At 37.9% G+C, this 18690-nt stretch overlaps 1 protein-coding gene across 1 annotated transcript in view; it reads right to left on the reverse strand.

The window, feature by feature from the left end:
• CENPF (centromere protein F) overlaps nt 1–18690 on the reverse strand; it is a 42514-nt gene that overhangs the window by 11195 nt on the left and 12629 nt on the right. Inside the window, exons 9-15 of the mRNA XM_040552604.1 lie at nt 17521–17646; nt 14641–14769; nt 12930–13052; nt 9135–9270; nt 5221–7994; nt 1368–3671; nt 652–804 (exon numbers count right to left, since the gene is read on the reverse strand). Coding sequence (XP_040408538.1) covers nt 652–804; nt 1368–3671; nt 5221–7994; nt 9135–9270; nt 12930–13052; nt 14641–14769; nt 17521–17646 — 5745 coding nt within the window. The remainder of the gene's footprint in view (nt 1–651; nt 805–1367; nt 3672–5220; nt 7995–9134; nt 9271–12929; nt 13053–14640; nt 14770–17520; nt 17647–18690) is intronic.

Genomic DNA, 18690 nt, shown 5'->3' on the forward strand with positions numbered 1-18690 from the left:
TTTGGACAGCTGGCCAAAAGGAAAATTTATTTCCATGCAGGATTTCTGGAAGTTGCAGAAATCTCCATTCTTTCTCCACTCAAAATCTTCAAGGCCACAACAGAAACAAGCCCCTGGTTATAAAATTTTGTAGCTGTCATTAGCATATCCCAAGGCCACGTAAACTTGTTTAAAGATGTAATATTGGTCACAAATAAGCACGACCTACATTTATCTCCACAGTAAATCAGCCTCTGAGAATTAAATATTAACAACTTAAAATAAAGACTCATATTTTGTTTCTTCCTTTACTTTGTCTTGAAAGAAGTTTATTCTTTAAAAGAAACTTGAGAAATGTTGCATTTTTTATCTAACATCCTCAGCCTAACGATTGCGTGTCTGCAGTAGAAAATTCTTGGTACCAGATTTCCAGATAGCCACCTGTGGCATTTACGCTAAGGAAACAATTCAGTTCCTTCAATGGAGGCAAAAGGCAAAAAACATTAACTAATCATCATTCCGTCTCAAAATAGAACATGAAATATTCAGAAACTTGAAGCAAGAACCTGAAATACTGGTCAATAGCACAGCTCCCTTGACCAGCCCACACACATTCTCAGCTAGAATAAATCTGGCCTTGAATACGGAAATAATACAGGTGCAGTAACTAACTTTGTTCTTTTCTGAGTGTTCTTGGAGAAGCTGTATTTGTTCAGCAAGCTTGTTCTTTTCCGTGGTAAATTCTTCCTGTAATTTGGAAATCTTCTGTTCAGTATCACTTAGCATGGCTTCCAGCTCAATACAACTTTCGGTCAGTTCATTTACCTGAAATGAAATTTTATTTATTTATTTATTTTTTAATTTTAAATTAGATGCGTCATGACCTCCCAAGAATTTTTGTACGTAAATACGAGCAGTTTTAAAGGTAAGTTAGTTTATTCCCATTGTTGCTCCAACTCCAAGCAAGGGTCATAACAGATTAATGTCATTTTGACATAGCACTTGTCCAATTGATGTTTAACTTTCTGTTGAGCTCTCCAAGTAGTTATTCTTGATGTAAAAACTCACTCACCCACTATTTGTTTGTCTTTCCTCTTTTTCCTTCTACGGGAAAGAGGAAAATATCCTGCATTATTTGATTCAGCTTCTTCTATGCCTACTTCCAAGCAACCGTTTCATTCGGCCTACATAAAACACTGTCATGCTTTCCAGCTCTAAATACAGTGCAAACTTGTGATCAAATTGAGAACATAATTTTAAAAATAGGACGTTTACTGTAAAAGTCTGAGGTTAAAGTTATTTTAACATATTAAGGAAGTGGTAAGCCCAGAGGACACTTTACCCTCGTTCTTAAAAAGGGAACTGTGCCCTAAGGGAAATGGTATTACCTTTTTAGATAAAGCAGTCTTTTCACAAAGAGTAGATTCCAGCTCCTTCTCAAGGTCTTTATAGGACACTTTTAGAACATTCAGGATATCCGGGAAGGTTTCATTATTAGAAAAATGTTGCGCCTTTAGCTTCAGCTCAGCAACCAAGTTATGCAGCGCTTCTTTTTCCTGGTGCCAACATTCACACTCTTGTTCCATGCGTGTCAACTGTGAAGACAGCTCCTCTGTTTCTTTCACCTGCTGCTGGAGAGCACAATTTTCCTGTACTTTTTCATCCAGCTTTTGTTTACAATCCATAAATTCTTGAACAAGTAATTCCCTTGTGTGATCCAACTTGATATTTTCGTTTTTTATTTCCTGACACTCCTGCAGTAATATTGTTTTATCTCGCTCAAGAAGAGAGACCTGATTAATCAAGATTTGCTCTTTTGCTCTGGCAACTGCTTCCTCCTCGGAAGAAGCCTCTAATTTCTCACTTACATCTTTCAGCTCAGATTTCAGCAGTAACATAGAATTTTCAAACTCCTCCTTGAGTTGCTTCTTTTCTTTCTCCTTTTCTTCTAACAGTTTTGCTGTAGTCAAATTTGAAGACTCCAGTTCGAGGATTCTTTCTTGCTTTTCTTTTACATCTTTTGCCAAACACTCGTTTTGTGAGGTGAGAACATCGATCTGTAATCGAAGATGTTTCAACTTCTCAGCCATCTCTTCCATCTCTACTGTTAACGTTTCTGCCTCTGTTTTAGCCGTCTCCATTTGAATGATGGCATCTTCTAGATTTTCCCCTGACATTTCCAATTCTCTTTCCAGCCTCTCTATTTTATCCACAAGAGAGTCAACTTTCCGTTCATGGTCTTTCAACTTTTCAGCAGCATGGCGTTTTTGCCTCTCGTCAGATTCAATTTTTACTTTCAGCTTCTCAATTCCACGTCGCATTTGATCTACTTCTTTCTGTGCTGAGTTGAGTCTAGCAGCAAGTTCACCTTTTTCAATTAACAAGCCTTCCAAAGATCTAGAAAGCTTTGAATTTTCCATTTCTGATGCACTTAATTTACTCTGCATCACTTCAAGTTCTCTCGCAAGCAGCTCTTTCTCCTTGTTCACATCTGCTGCTTGGTTTTGAAGTTTTTCTTCTAAACTGGAAGACACTGCATCCTCTCCTAACTTCTGCAGAAGGTTACATTTTTCACTGGATAGCCAATTTATATCAGATTTAGCAGGCTCAAGCAGATTTGTTTGTGTCCTCACTTCATCCTCTAACCTTCTAATGATTTCAGTAGAATCCACCTTAGTTGACTTTAACTCTTTTAATTTCTCTTGTAACTTCTGATACTTTTGAACCAATTCTTTTTTAGTTTCAGACAAAATACACAGTTCTTGGCCAATATGGTTTCTCTCAGCTGTGACTGAAACAAGGTGCTCTTGAAGGACAGAAATAGTTTTTAGGTCAATTTCCCTGTCCCTTTCTAACTGCTGACATTTTGCCTGAAGCATTTCAGTAATGTCTTCTATGAGAAAGGCATGCTTCTTAATATTAACTTTCTCAGATTTTGGCTGCTTTTGCTCATTTTCAGCTCCAAGAAATTGTTCACGACCGTTTCCCTTGGTCATTTCAACATCTTCCAGTGTGTCTGCTGCATTAGACAATTTAACTTGATATATCTCCAGCTCAAACTTCATTTTCTCAGGTTCTTTTTCTAAAGACAGTACTTCAAGAGATAATTGTTGGTTACTGATAGAAAGTGATTCCGGTTTCTCCTTTACACCACTGTTCTCTTCCTTCACTACAGTAGTTTCCTCCAGTTCTGCAAAAGCTGAACTCTCCAGAGCTAATTGTGCATTCTGAAAGTGCAGGTGTGAGTCTAACTTTTTGACTTCCATTTGTAAATCAACATTTTTATGGCTTTCTTCTGTCTCGCAGATCAGCTTCAAATTTTCAGCAGTTTGTTGCTTTGCCTCCTCCTGAAGAGCTTCAGTGCTTATTTGATTTTCAAAGAACTCCTCTGAACCCAAAAATATACTACTATTAGAAAATGACAATGCACTAACGTGATATGAAGGGCTAGTGATTTTTCCTGATGTATTTCTACATTTTTGTTCTCCGGAAACCTTCTCAGAACAATCTTCTACTAATCTTGCTTCAGCAGTCTCAGTTAAATTTTCACACACACAGCTGTCTCCTACAGGAGATTTCTCAACGGGGATTAGTTTTGGTTCATTGTTTCTTAGTTCTGGGCTTCCAATAGGGAAGGGCTTCCAAGAGGGGCTTCCCAAGTGATAAAGACTATTGTTTTCCTGTTGAGCGTTCTGCAAAGTTTAAGAATCAATTAAAAATTTAAAAAATAAATACATATAAATAAAAACAAAAAAGCAAGGTGAGTTTTAAAAACTTTCTTAAGCCAGTGAAGCTTCCCTCTTATGCAAAATAAATAGACAGCATCCTTCTCAACTTCAGAATCTGCACAATTTTCCTATGTAAAGAATTTACACTTACACATGCATGCACGCATTTTGGCCAAAAGATTTTAAAGATATTGAGGGAGAAATGTCAGCCAAATTTACTAAAGACAAAATACAAAAACTGTGAAAAACTGTAAGTATCACTAATGGGAAAATTGTTTACTGCTCATCTTCTACTAGGCGCTAAAGAATCTTGAAGGGGGACAAGCCCCAAATCTTCAAAGAATCCCTTCTCCCAATTGCCACTCTGTCAGAGCTGGCTTACACATGGCGCCATCTCACGGTCTCACATGAAACAAAATTGAGTGACTTCAAAACCTGAGGACTCCAAAAAAGAACAGGGACCACAAGGAGAAATTGAATGACCTGTACTGGGTACTTCATCTTGAGAGAATTCCAGCTACATGTGGTAGGAACAGTCTATCTTCAGGTGTCTGTGTGTCAGCGTGGATACTCCAAGTGAATTGTGAGCAAAACATACATGTGAAAGACTTTCTTCTCTGCAAGGAGCAGCTGCTCAGTGTTGCACAGTTGGACGAAATGAAGATCTTTGAGATGCTCAGTCTGAAAGAGCAGTGTTAAACTATCATCTCCAGGCCTATGCTGACCAGGTGCTGGAGACCACTTGTACAGGACTTAATGGCCCAAACTGGAAGTTCCCCAAACAGAAAATATACCTGTCAGATTTATGTTAGGGGGAATTAGTTGAATACACTGTGTACATGAACTAAAGTGGTTTTCCTCTAATCTGACTGAAATTCTGGTTCTGTCATACAGGATACTCTTTACAAGGAGCAGGAAAATCGAGCTCCTTGGCTGCGCATCACCTACAGTGCTGAAAGAAAGGACAGCACTGACTTCCAAAATGCTCATCCTCTTAGGTATTTTTGAGGAATTTAGGCAGAACTGAAAATTAACTGTTCTGCTACCAGCTAGCTCTGGCCTGCTGTTGAGAGCGTTAAAAGGAATTAGGGGCATGGAAGCAGTTCTAGTTTGCTCTTTATGGTCCCATAAAGGGGTGTGGGAGGTGCAGACATCTTCAACAGGCTGTATTAAATCAGAGAAGACCTAAAGCTCGCAAACACAGTACAGATGTATACAGTGCACGTGCACCAACTAACACAGCACTTGACGAAACAACAAGTAGTGCATACTGTACTACTTTCACAACTCTAGTGAACTAAACCCATTGACTTTTTTATTTCTCACGATCCCTGGGATGCGTAGGCCAGAATTCAAGGTACAGATTATTGGTCTACTTTCTTTAAGCGGTACCAAATGTCTGTGGGTACAACTTTAAACATATTTCTTTTTCAAATCGGTAAAATTCTCATTTGGCTTTGCCATAAACCAAGAGGTTTACAAGAAACTGTTTTGCACAAGAGCGATTACTTACATTTTCAGTATCAGCGCACACCAGTGAATGAGAACTTAAATCAAGGACTTGTAGTTGGAGTCGCGCTGCTTTGAAGTCCAAAGACAGATTCTCAGTTTTTCTTTCTTCTGCCAGTTTGCACTCCATTTCTGTAGTCAGGTTACTCAGTTTCTGCTGCCACTCCTCCTTGTCTGACAGGTTTTGTTGTTTAAGATGATCTATTTCTTTTCTCTCTGAAAGTATAATGTTTTTCAGCTCTTGTATTTCCTCATTTTTCATATTCTCTTGAATGTGAAATTGGTCTTCAAGCACTTTGATGGCCTTCTCATATGTCTGACATAGCATTTCAAGTTCTTCAATTCTACCCTCAAGGTTAGATGTGCTGGGAGTAATGCTCCTGGGCTCTTTAACAGAGTCCAGTGTGGTACCATTATGACAATTTTCAACCGAAACATTTGCTGCACCTTCTGAATTTATTTCCGCACAACTTTTCAGCTGATTAATTTCCTCTGTCCATTTGCACATACCACTGTTAAAAGAATTATCAACCTCACTTACTTCTGAGAAACAGAGACCTGAGAAAGAAACTGTGGACTTCGTTTCATCTAATTTAGATTGTATACCATTTTGGCTAGAAGACAGTGGCCCTGTCAGGTAATCTGTATGAGCATTGCTCAGACTTGTTGACAATGCAGAATTTTCTGCCTTTAGTATTTCAATGCAAGACTGTAGCTCAGATATCTTTGAGATCATACTACAATGTTGTTCATATAACTTTATATGCTCATTCTGGAAAGAGAAAATTTTCTCTTTTACTTCAGCAAAGTGAATTTTAACTTCTTTGCTGGACAATTTTAAGTCTTCATAGTCAGAACTAGGTCCAGCACTGCATTCCTTAAATTTGAAGGACATTTCCTTATTATCACAATGCATTCTCAAATCCCTGTTATCACTTGGATCCGTAACTTCATCAGAAAAAGTAGTTTTCTCAGCTCTTAGATTTGTATCTGCATTACTCATTATGTTCTCTTCTTCCTCTGCCACCTTATTAATATCTGTGATACCATCAGTTTCTGAGTCTTCAAACCCAGAGATTGACGCAAGGTTCTCATTCTGCAACCTCTCACATATTTTTTCCAGCTCACTCAGTTTGTTTATTGTTATCTGCAAAGAGGATGACAACAAGACCGGTGAATAACTTTCATCCATTTCTCTTTTGCCACAGTTCTGGGAAACATCATCATCATTATACTCCAATGAGTGGCAATCTTCACCTAACACTGTAAGCTGAGAATATGAAGTTTCCAATTTTTTAACAGACAACAGTTCTTTCCGCAGTCTCTCATTCTCTCTCACTCTTTTCTCAAGTTCTGTTTCCATTTCCCTTAAAGCAGTCTTCAGTTGTACCACTTCTAACCTGTAGTTCTCTAGGGAGAGTTCTCTGTCCTCAAAATCCATTTGAAGAAGCTGAAGCTTAAATTGGTGTTTATTCAGCTCAGCATCCTTTTCTTCCATGCACTTCCTCAAATGTTCTGAACAGAGCCTCCTTTTGCCACTAAAGTCACACACCAGAGGTTCATTTTTTGTCTCTATTTCCTTCACCAATTGCTCCCTGCCTTTAAATACAATGCCCTGTTGTTCTTGCATTGCATTTGGTCTTACCTCAACATTTAATATTTCCTGTCTTAAACAGTCAAGCTCACAAGAGGGCACATGTTGGATGTCAGAAAATTCTGATTGTAGTTGTTGAAGTTCTTGAATCAAATCCTTTTTTATCTCTTCTGAGGCTATTAGTTTATGTAAGATATCTTTATTCTCACTAAGTACTAGTTTCTCTTCTTGTTCTAATTTTGCTTTCTTCTCCTTAAACTCAATTGTCTGCTCTCTCAGAATACTCATTATGTCTACATTTTCTTCTTCTACCACTTTATACTTTTCTTGCAAAACTTTCAGCTCTCTTGTGATTTCTTCAGTTCTTGCGTCAATACATTGTTTTTCCTCCTTATGTTTTCTGGACATTTCAGAAATGATTTCTTCTTTTTCCTTTAAACTATTAGAAATATTTTTATTTGCTTCCAGTAAAGTTATTTGGTTTTGCTCTAAAGCTCTGCTTAAATCCCTAATGGTTGCATTTTCTTGAGTAATTTCCTCAATTTCTTTTTTATATGAACAAATCATTGAAGACATGCCCTTCTTTTCTGAATCCCATGTCTCAGACATGAGCTTCAGCTGTCTTACTGAATCCTCAAGCAATTTATTACTGATCTTTAAATCCTGAAGCTCTGCTTCTTGGTTTTTTAATCTTTCATTCAGAGTTTGCAGTTGCATGTCCTTTTCCTCAAGAATAGCTGAAGTTTCTCCAACAAACGTCTGACGTGCTGAAATATCTGCTTGCAAGTTACTAACATGCTCTTTAGTTTCTGTCACAAAGCTTTCATGCATCTGTTCTGTGTTACAGAATCTTTCTCCTGTTTCACCCTTGATTTGCAGTAAGTTGTCATTTTCACTTTTCCATTGAGAAAAAGCATTAGTCTCTTTTTTTAATTCTTCATATTCTCTCTGTTTGAATGCAAGGAGACTCTGCAAAGCTTCTGATTCTTCCTCCATTTTATTTATTTTACAGTTCAGTTCTTTAATATGATTTTCTTTTTCCTTGATCAGGTCTTGAGTAGAATCTCGCTGCTTTTCCATGTCAGCTAAAGCTAGTTTCAGTTGCTCTACAGAAGGTGAGCTCGCTTGCTTTATAAATTTCTCTTCCAGTAACTTCAACTCTGCTTCCTGAAAAGCATTCTTATCTATAACAGAAAACACCATCACATCATCATCAGACAACATTGGCCATCCTACTGATAATGTTTAATGAAAAATTACTACTTTTACTATTTTCAATCATCTTTTCAGTGCAAAGCATTACTCTTAAGTTATCTCACTGGATAAAGGATTAGTTATATCACTTCAGGCTATCAGACACTGTGTACTACTCATAGACATTGTTAACTTTCTGTTCTGCAGTCTAATACAAGTCTGCACTCCAATCTGGTAAGTACATGCTTTCTCGGGTGACTGACTACCTGTTGTTTCTGTGTCTCATTTTCACTTTTTTTTTTTTTTTTACAGGACCTATAACAGTATGACCTTTTCATGGATCATTCTTGTGCTCCTTTTCTGCCAAAAAGGATGCTTAATTCTACACAGCCATTTTTCAAATTCTCATAATTGTTCCTCTGCTTTGATAAGAACAGAGTAAGAAGCAGCATGCACATGTAGCAAAAAAGAAAAAGACACTACATTCCTCCAGATAGCTGGTAAGGACTGCAAATTGTCTACCCAATCAAAAACAAATCAACAGTTGAAAGGCAATGAAAAGTTTGGGCATTAATTTTCAGGAGAAAAAAATCAAATTCAAAATCTTCATTCTGAAAGCTCACATTGAGTTTGATTTCCACACAGAAACAAGTGGGAATCTATCCCCTTTTATTAGTCAAATCCAGCAGAACTACAAGAAATATTTTACATTTCAACTTAATTCCTGAAAAATTGTGTTCTCAATTAGAAACAAACACTGCAAAGAAGACTCAACAATTAGTAGTTACATAACATTTTCCTTTTTTTTTTTTTTTTTTTTTAATTCAAACAAGCAAGAATTATAAAACAGAAGTTTCCTGGTTTAAATGCATTCTCTGAAATTCAGTTTGTTGGTAAGTTCAGTATACTTCAGTTAATTTCAAAATTGTGTATCTTCAGGAATTGCATATGTTTAGATAAAAATTCATTTCTATTTCAGACAAACTTAATATTGGTTAAAAATACCATCATAATCATATCCCACAGAGGAAACCCTTTTGCTTAATTCACAATCAAGTTTACAGGATTGCAGCAAACATGCATGATTGAGCATCCAACAGGAGTCCTGCAAATGTGAATACATAACTCACTTTTCATCTCTTCTGCAAAATTCTGGCTCTGCTTTAGAGATTGCTTGACGGTTTCTAGTTCCTCTTCAAGTTGGTGGATCTCCTGCACTTTTTTCTCAAATTGCAAGTCCAGAAGGTTTTTTTCCTGCTTCACTTTCTAAAACAAAATCAAGAAAGACCAGATTTTGTAAGGTTTGCAGAGATCAAAGAATTCAGTTCATTTAAATCAGAAGAAAGATATTCCACTAGGTCCTCTCTGGGCAGATGGGCATTGATTCCTAAGCACTGCCTGAGAACATTAGCTGAGCATAAACTTAACTCATTGACAGCATCTGAGGCATGCTGCCAGTTGACACAGTCAGGACGCCCCTTGTTTGCATACAACAAACAGCTCCAGATGACCTACCCCAAAGAGACAGGACAGAACATAGCCTACAAAATCAGAGGTGATTAAGTTAGGCTGCTTTCCTAAAGCAACAAAGGAAACAAACTCCTGAAATGGCATCAAAATTAACAGGGAAAATTATAGATCAAATTTCACTCATCATCTCACACAAAGTCTTCTTTCTACTAAAGAATATCATGGCAACACTGTTCAAATTTTATTTAGAAGTGCTTATATTTTCAGAGGGTTATTTTGCCATTAAGAGCATTTTCTTCCAAATAAATTGAGTTTAAAAAAGCAAAAAGCCAACTCCATAACTACATTGCATCTAGGAAGCAAAACAAAAGTTCTTGTAGGCAAACTAATTTTTTTTTTTCTCTAAACTCCTGTGCTGCTGGACAACAGATGGCATGGCTCTGGCATGGTCCGATTGGAAACAGGCCGTCAATTATTCATCCGTTTACTACTAGCAGATGGACAGCAATTCACAAAAGCCAAGCTCAAGAAACAGAAAGGTCTGGATGAAAAAAATTAAAAGCTTACTGGCATGGCAGGCTTGTTTTTGAAACAACATAAATAAATCACCCTCAGAACATGATTAAAATTGTCACTGTCACTACCAGTTACCTTCCCTTCCAGTCATAGCCTTCTTTACACAGAATTTATAATAAAAAAGTCACAAAAGTTTCAAGGAACAAAGTTTTCTAGCAATCTCAACAATAATTTTTCAAAGAAGCACAAGTACCCAATCTTCCTGCTTTCAAAGCACCACATGCACATGCAATACCAGTCAATGACTAAACAAGCCTGTTCATTAGAACATTTAGGGTGATCTGTGGACAGAAGAACAAACAAGTTAAAGAAATTAAAAAGGCTGAATGGTCCAATTATTTTGATTCAGTGCAAACATTTTCAATAAACAGCATTCAGCAAGACCCAGGAAGCCATGCTTTAACAAAGTATCTGGTAACAACAAGCCATTTACTCTTTCCAAAGCTATAAGCAATAGAATCAATTTGGTTTCAATCCAGTCAACACTTCTACTTGTATGTTGTTTTACCCAATTTATCCGTTCTGCAACTATGCCTTGAAAAAGCAAAAATTAAACCAAACTCCAGAACCTATATATTGGTGGTACTGTTATTCAGGAGGAACTTCAGTGGGCAGGCTTGTCAGCAGCTGGGGGACAGACTGACCAATTGTTCCCAGAAGAGCTATGGGCGTGCTTGCACCACCAAAATGTAAGCCCTACCTTACGATGCCATAACTACTAAGATATCACCACACCAAAGCTTAGCAGTCCTTAGATTAAATGTCCCCAGTCTGTCTCACAAGTAGATCCATTTTGCAACTTCTTTGGAACACCAGTTTTATACAGTAAGGACTGCAGAGTAAAACCACTGTAAAACAACAGTAAGCACTTAGACCATCATTGCAAGACTCTATACATTTCCCTCCAGGAAAGGAAAAAAAAAAATTCAATCTCATTTTCTATTGCTATAAACAAAACCTACAGTCATCAAAGCCTCCAAGACTTCAAAACAATTTAATGATTTTTTTTTTGCTTTATACTTATTTATGAGAGTAAGGATAACAGCCAGGCCTTAAATTCTGCTAAATATACCACACTGTCTTGTGTGAGTCAAGACAGAGAGAAAACCACAGTTACTGATCTCTTCAGATAGTACCTTCTCCCCCAGACTCAGCTTCTTCACAAATATATCACTCATGTTCTGAAACATCACTGTCACCAGCTGTTCAGTTGTCTGGCCAAGACAAACAAATACGAAGAAAAAATGATTATAGCTACAGACCAGTAAGGTGGATACAAGACTGGTAGATAAAAAGAAGCACTTCTAAGAATTTGCAGTAAAAATGGTATCTCCACAAATTAAGGTGCTCTCTGACAAAAAGGTCTAAAAAAAAAAAAATCCAACCCTGAAACCACCTGTACCAAATCTAACCTCACTCTGTAATTTCAAAATAAGAAAGGGTATGAGCCCACAATATTTGATATACAAAGTCTTTTTTTTTTTTTATTAAAAATATGAAAGATCACAGTGAGAATGAGCAGAAGCTTTTAGTTGCTTTCCTCCTTTGGGATATGTTAGAAGAACAAGCACATTCTTGATTAGCATTACCACGAGAAGACACTGGCTACATTTATTTGCTAAATAAGTATGTGCCAAGGACCACAATCCAGCACTGAGGCCAAGTGGCATGGAACAGCCTGTATCTGTACCACTAAAATCTTCTGTCTTCCAGAACAGGTGGCTGTAACCAAACTGCTTGCTGGGAATGGTGCCAGGCTTGTGTGAACTCCCAAACTGTGCCTGGGAATTGTACAAAAGACTGCTAGTCAGCTGGGCCAAAGCCTTGTGAAATACTGTTCTAACAATTAACACTTTAAATAGTCACATTCCAATACCTGGCGATGCTTCCAGATATTGTAATCCACCAGCATGAATGCACCTGAACTTTCACAATATACTAAAGGTTTATCAATGCTTGTGCTGATCTGGTCAAAAACCCCTGTGATACTTTAAATTTTTTTCATAAAATTTTGCCAACTAATTTTTTTTTGGCAGAAATTATGCCAGATTATCTTATACCTGCTCATGACAACAGGCAACAAGGAAGATAAGAGCGTTTAAATAAAACAAATCACTGACAAGGATTCCATAGGTATAAAGCTCTCTTCCCTTTATTTGGAGAATTAGAAGAAGAAAATTAAAAAAAATAAATAAAAAATGCATTGAGAGGTCTCCTAGTGGCACAACTGTAACAGTTTCCAGTGTTTCCACTCTGATTGCTACCAAAGCAAAATAATGTCACAGAAGACCAAGGAGATACTAAAGTGGAAAAGATTTTTACACAAGTGTATACGAGGTAGTATATCCACAGACAAAAACTTCTCTGAATTAAACTTTATTTTGAGGAAAGCATTTAGAGCAGTGTGTATGTGCTGGACTGTGTTTCTTCTTAGAAAAATGCAATTTTTTCAAAAGAGGATATAGCATAAAATCTTTGAGTTTGGCAGCACATACCAAAGAAATTGTCGATGATTCTAGAATTTACTTCTAAAATCAGACAAACATTTATGCATTTTTATTTCAGGACTAAAAGCAAGAATCTCTCAAAAAGCTATGTTTGGTAATGGAAGTCCAACGTGAACCAGAAGATTAGCAGTAATGCTACAGCACTATAATCCCAATCCTTCAGCCAAATATGCAAATTCCATTAGTCTACATGAAGTTAGTGAAGACCTTCTTTTGTGTCACGACTAAAATATCAGTAAGATAGTTCATAAAAGCATTTTAAGATAGCTTATGGGGAAATACGCTATGTGGGTAACTACTAGACAGTCCTAGTGTTTACAGATTGTTAATTTATATTATTAATTGAACCCGTTACCCCTCTGCATTAGTTACCTCAAAGCTTCTTGTCAAGTCAGTTTCCTTATCCTGGGCTGCTAATAAAGCCTGCTCTGCTCTGCACAGCTTCTGAGTGAGATCACTGGTATCACGTTCCAAGCGTTGCTTCACTGCCATTATCTGCAAAACCAAGCGTTGAAAATTCACATTGTGTTTACAGACATTTATAACTCTTTTTTAAACCTTCTATGCTTAAACTCTAACATTCTATTACAAAATAAAACTACGTTATCTTACCCCACCACGAACCTGAGGTTGTTTAGTGTGGTTTAGAAAACAGCTTCTTATTGCCTTTCAGTTCCTTTACCTCTGACCAGAAAGATAACATGTCTCTAAAATACATATAGACTGTCTGAGGTGGATTAATACATCCAACTTGCAGCTACAGGCTTCAAATGAGATTGGCAGCATAAGAGCCTTGTTGCTAACCTATGCATATCAGAAAGGAAGGATCATAACCATGCTTCTCACTCCATGGACACAGTATTTTGAAGAAACTGAACAGGTCTTAGCTCTTTGAAACAGTCCTGTAATGCTCCAGATTTGAAAGGAAGGAAATGCCATCATCAAGTCAAAACAGGAAAACAAACAATAATATAAAATCTGCTCTTAGATCATTAGGTAATAAATTAGCTTTCTTGGAGAAAGAACTAAAAGCACTTACTTTTCTATACAAAATCAATTTATTCAGTAAGTACATGCAAAGTAAGATGTGTATAAAGAAACCTCCCTTGAAAACACTTGACAATGTTTTCACAGAACTAAATTTCTAAAATAAAACAAGCTTGTAAGAAAGCTGTTGTCACTTTCAGGAATACTGTTTCCGTTCAGCCTCCCTGCTAATGGCCCTTCTCATCATGGCTTTCAAAGACTCATGGCCCTTTTTAATAATTCAGTTAGCTCTGCTGCTTTATAGCTGCTCTCAAGAGTTTTTTGACCCATACATATGTATCTCTTTCAGTCATCCTCTCTTTAGACTTTTGCTGCTTTCTAAATTCCTTAAAACTGTAGTCCCATCACAACTAGTGGGATCTAATGGCTAGTGGGAAGAGACCTTCTAATGGAAGTGGGAGAGACCTCCCCTGTACTCAGGTTCCTCCTCATACAAACCCCGATTCATCTGGATTTTGTGGAGAGGAAGTCCAGGGAGTTAAACTAATGAGAAATTCTTATTATTTATAAATTATTTATAAATAATTTTTCTTTGTTCTTTTAGCCCTTGTTTCAGCTCTCTGCATGTTCAGATGAGTGGGGGTGCTGCTACAAATGAAGTAACAGGAATGCATGAACAGGGAGCATGAAGTGGGGCTGCGGTTCCAAAAGGCAACTACTTGTTGATCAGCTTAGCTCTATCATCAGACTGCACCTCTGCAGGTTTTTCATACAAGGTGTCTCTTGTGATAAGCCCCAACTATTCCCCTCTCACACAGCAGCTTTATTTTAGTTTCACTGTTCTGCACTCACGTCTCCTTCCCTGTGGAAAGTGGACTAGCCCCAAACCTTCTAAACCCTGCAATTCACATTTAAATACATCGCACTTCAGTGAGAAATGGTAAATACAAAACAGCTAATACAAACTGCACAAAACATCAATATAAGCTTCCACATTAATTATTATTATTTGCTTTAAGTAGAATTAATTTAAGGCAGTGCTGTCAAGATCAGTAAATCCTAGCTTCAGAAGAAGATATTAGTATTAAAAGCTTACTTTGTCAAATTCTGCCTGCAGGGAGTTGAAGTCATTTTTGGCTTGCTGTAGCTCCTGGTTCAATTTGTTTCTTACATGGCTGCTCTGCTGATCCAGCTTTTGTAAGGAACGTTGCTGACAGGCTAGTTCCTAGAAAACAGTGGTACAATATCAAAGAAATAAATAGACAAATTAAAACAAGTTTCTATTTCGGTTACTGAAGCAACAACAGAATGATTTTCATTAGCAGATACTGCCTGCTCTGAAACACCCATCTAACACAATAAACAAAAACTTGAAAACAACTTTGATGCACGCTGTAAATTTGTCGTGGGCAAGAATGGTTGTAACACCATTTGTGTCATCTGCTTAAAAACTCCTTTACAGCAACATCCATATCATGAAAAGGGAAAAAATCTAAAACTAGTAGAAGTATCAGTACTAAAATTTGTTATTTTCAGGATGTTTCAAATAAGAATTACATTAAAGTACAACAAGTGGACAAATTCATCTCTTCTTTGCTATTACGTGCATACCATACTGTAGGGTTCATTTTTTTTTCCTAGGAAAATCTAAAATTATTCTTAAAATAATACCCAGCATGGGACTAAACAACTAGAGACTCTTACAAAGGCAGTCATGAAAATGGCACAAAACAGACTTCCTGAAATCTGTAGGACAATCTAGCTCGTGTGGATCCTCCAACGTGCCAAGTAGGCATCCATTAAGAAAACAGTTGGGCTTGCAAGTCCTCATTGGGGCTGTTCCTGTGCCTCTGGTTCCTACAGTTGCGGTTCTGTAGAAATTTCAGTGCCTAATCAATTGCTAATATGTTGATATGTATACACGCATATATTTTTAGCATCTTTCTACATAGAACCCAGTATAGACAACTCTGCAATTGCATTCCCACAGAAGAAGGTGGCAGAAGCAGTATGCAAATTCTGAAAGGAAAGATGTGACACCACCTGGGTGTCACATTAGCTGACGCGAGTAACTAATGCTGAGGAAAGTACGTACGTGATCTAAGGGCTCTTTTGCAAACCTCTGGTCAGGAACATTTCCTGAGCACATGCGAGGAGGTCTTTTGGACCCTAGTGAGCTCCTTATTAATGAAAAGATGAAGTCAATGCCTTTATGTTCCATAGCAATCCAATAATTATGGAAGTTTGAAGCTCAGATGGAAACATTCAAACAAAATTTGAGAGAGAACACTGGAAATTGTTTAGACTCTGAAACCAGTCTGTGTTACCAACTCTGAATAAAGCCTGAGAAGCCCTTTGGCTTTATGGAAGTTAACTGAATGCACACCTGAATCTCACCTGCCTTCTAGAAACAGAAATGGGATAAGGAACACACAAGCAAGGCTTCACGGGGCAGAATTCGGTAGGACCAGGACGGGACTTAGGTTTCACAGAGTGGAAAAATCCCCCCAGAGGAAAATGCACAGATGAGAGTTCCCAAGATAGTATGCATATTTGGATGCCCGAATGCATAAAACAAAACCTTTACATGGGATTTGGCTGCCATGCATAGCATCCAGTTCATACAAATAAACGAACATTAAACAAACTTCATAATAGTTTATAACAGCTTACAGATGACAAACATTACAGAGAAAGTGTTCCTCACACCAGCTGGCCTTGTTGCACAACCTAGAATGAGAGTGTGTGGATTTACATATTAGCCTTATGAAGGCCTTTTTAACAAAAATAAAGTCTACTTCACAGGAGCAGTTCCTGTGCATGGCACCTAAACTGCCTGGCATCCAAGCGAGCAGCTGCTGAAGCAGGCTGTAGCAACAAACCACCCGTGTGCAGGGTGCTGTGCTGCTTCTCTGCTCTCAGCACTGCCATCTCCACGAAGGATTCCAGTCGGTGCATGCACCAGCCAACACGGATTGGGTTTGTAAGGAGAATCAACGACATAATGCTTCTTCAAACCCATCTTTTGATGTTACTGCTCTATTTGAATCTTTTGACACTCTTTTTCATGCAACAATTATTCAAAGATCAACTCTTATTTATCACTTCTAGACCAGGTCCTGTATCTCTCTGAGATCCTGTGTTAGCATCTACTGACAGATTTTATGAAACCATGTTTTCACTCACGTATCAATATTGTTCATCAGCCACTCCAGCAGAAGTCCTCTACCAGTGATTTTATCTTTCTAGGGATACCTCAGAGAACGTTTTAGGTTAAAGATCTGACACAACAGCAGTCGTCTTCAGGGCAACCCTCTATCCAACCCCTAAAGCAAATTTAAAATGCCTATCTGAAATGTTGTCATCACTTCCAAACCCGAGTAATCTTTTGGATTTCCTAGTAGTGATCGTATTATACAAGGAGTTTAGTATTAACTTTCAGATTCAGATTACATCTAAACCTAACTTCACTCCAAAAATTTTCTGGGATACTGCTACACTTGTTCTCTCTGCAATAGCTGGCACAAAAAGGAAACTAAGGACACTGATGCTAATCCCATATTTTACCATCTTCTGAGCACAAACCAAGATTAGAAGAAAGGCATAATCCTAAAGAAATTTGTTTCTCATGTGTGACACGCAGGAAAAATTAACTCAGATTGCACACCAACAAATAACTGAGTTTGAACCCACATGTACATAATTCCGTGAGCCAGCGCAACCTGGTTTCTCATGGATTCGTATCTCACTCAGGCCTCTTGCACAGACTCTCTAATATCTGATGAACCCTAACCTAAGTCTGCATCTCTCTGGCAGCCCCTCCCCTCTACTGTGATGTGTTTTCAGTTTTTCCAACTACCTTTGCGACTTTTATCTATCAGGTGTGATTGCAATGAACTGAAAAGCAGGTACACAAAACAGGCCAAGTGATTTCATCTCCTCAGCAAGTCAAAATTAATAAAAAGTTCCACCTTACCTCTTGGTATTCCTTCTCCTTAGCCTTTATTTTCTGTTCTAAAGACTGACGAGTACTCTCAGCATTTTGTCTTTGACAGTTCAGTTCTTCAGACAATCTTTTCATCTTTTGCTCCATCATTTGGACCTACAATAATTATTTATCAATCCCAAACGTTAAAAATGTAAGAGGTGTTTTAAGTTCATAAGTTGATTTGGACAGAAAAAAAAAAAGCAATTATCTTAGCCTACCCAAACAACAAGAGGGTCTTTTCCACAATTCAGACTTTAATTACGAAAAAATCAGCAGGGTATTTTCTGGTTTAACCTCCACATGAAGAACTTGCTGCCTGATTTAGCTTACTATGTTAATATTATGTTAACTAAGAGAGTGACGCAATGTCACCCAACTCCCTGAAAAGTAAAATGTGTTTTTATTCCAAAACCAACCTGTTAAGGCTAAACACCTTTTTTTTTTTTTCCCCCCAGAGGGTGGGAAATAATGGCAAAGGGTGAACAGGACTGGTTTTATTCCCCAGCAACAAAAGCTGGTGAATGACTTACTGAAACAGTGCCTTTATGCCATAAGAAAACAAGATGCAGGTAGTAGTACAGGGATGCTGGGTTATTAAGCAGACCGCAGAGACCGTGAGCCCCTGGAAGATCCCACGGAAACTCGCCTGCCAGTCAGAACCCTGCTTACCACATAATATGGGAGAGTATCTGATAACACAGAGGAAGTGCTGCAGTCAGGGAATGGTGCTAGTGACAACCGTGCAAGAGACATGCCGGAAATTAAATTTGGGATATGAGGCAGGAAACTAAAATCCAGAACCTCAGTGCAGTTCGTACAAAGCACGAGGGGTGGGCAGAGATCCAGTTTCAGTGCAAGAAGGAAAATATAACAGAAAGGAACAACTTTCAGCTGTCGGGACCAAAGGAATCCTCTGAGCCAAGGAGATGCTGCACGGTACCTTAAGGACAGGCTGTGCCTCAATTCAAGCAGGGCCAGCCAGTCTTACTCCTACAGCCAAATGTTGCTCTCTCTCTCTCAAAAAACATACTGGTTAACCCTCAACACGCAAAGGTTTATTTTTAAGGACCAATACAGGAGCTGTGGGAAACAGCACAGCTTTCCAATATACTGAGGTAGCATGTAGAAACTTGCTGAGAAAAATGCATAATAATCATT

Source organism: Cygnus olor, chromosome 3 (genome assembly GCF_009769625.2).
Source record: "Cygnus olor isolate bCygOlo1 chromosome 3, bCygOlo1.pri.v2, whole genome shotgun sequence".
Taxonomy (NCBI): domain Eukaryota; kingdom Metazoa; phylum Chordata; class Aves; order Anseriformes; family Anatidae; genus Cygnus; species Cygnus olor.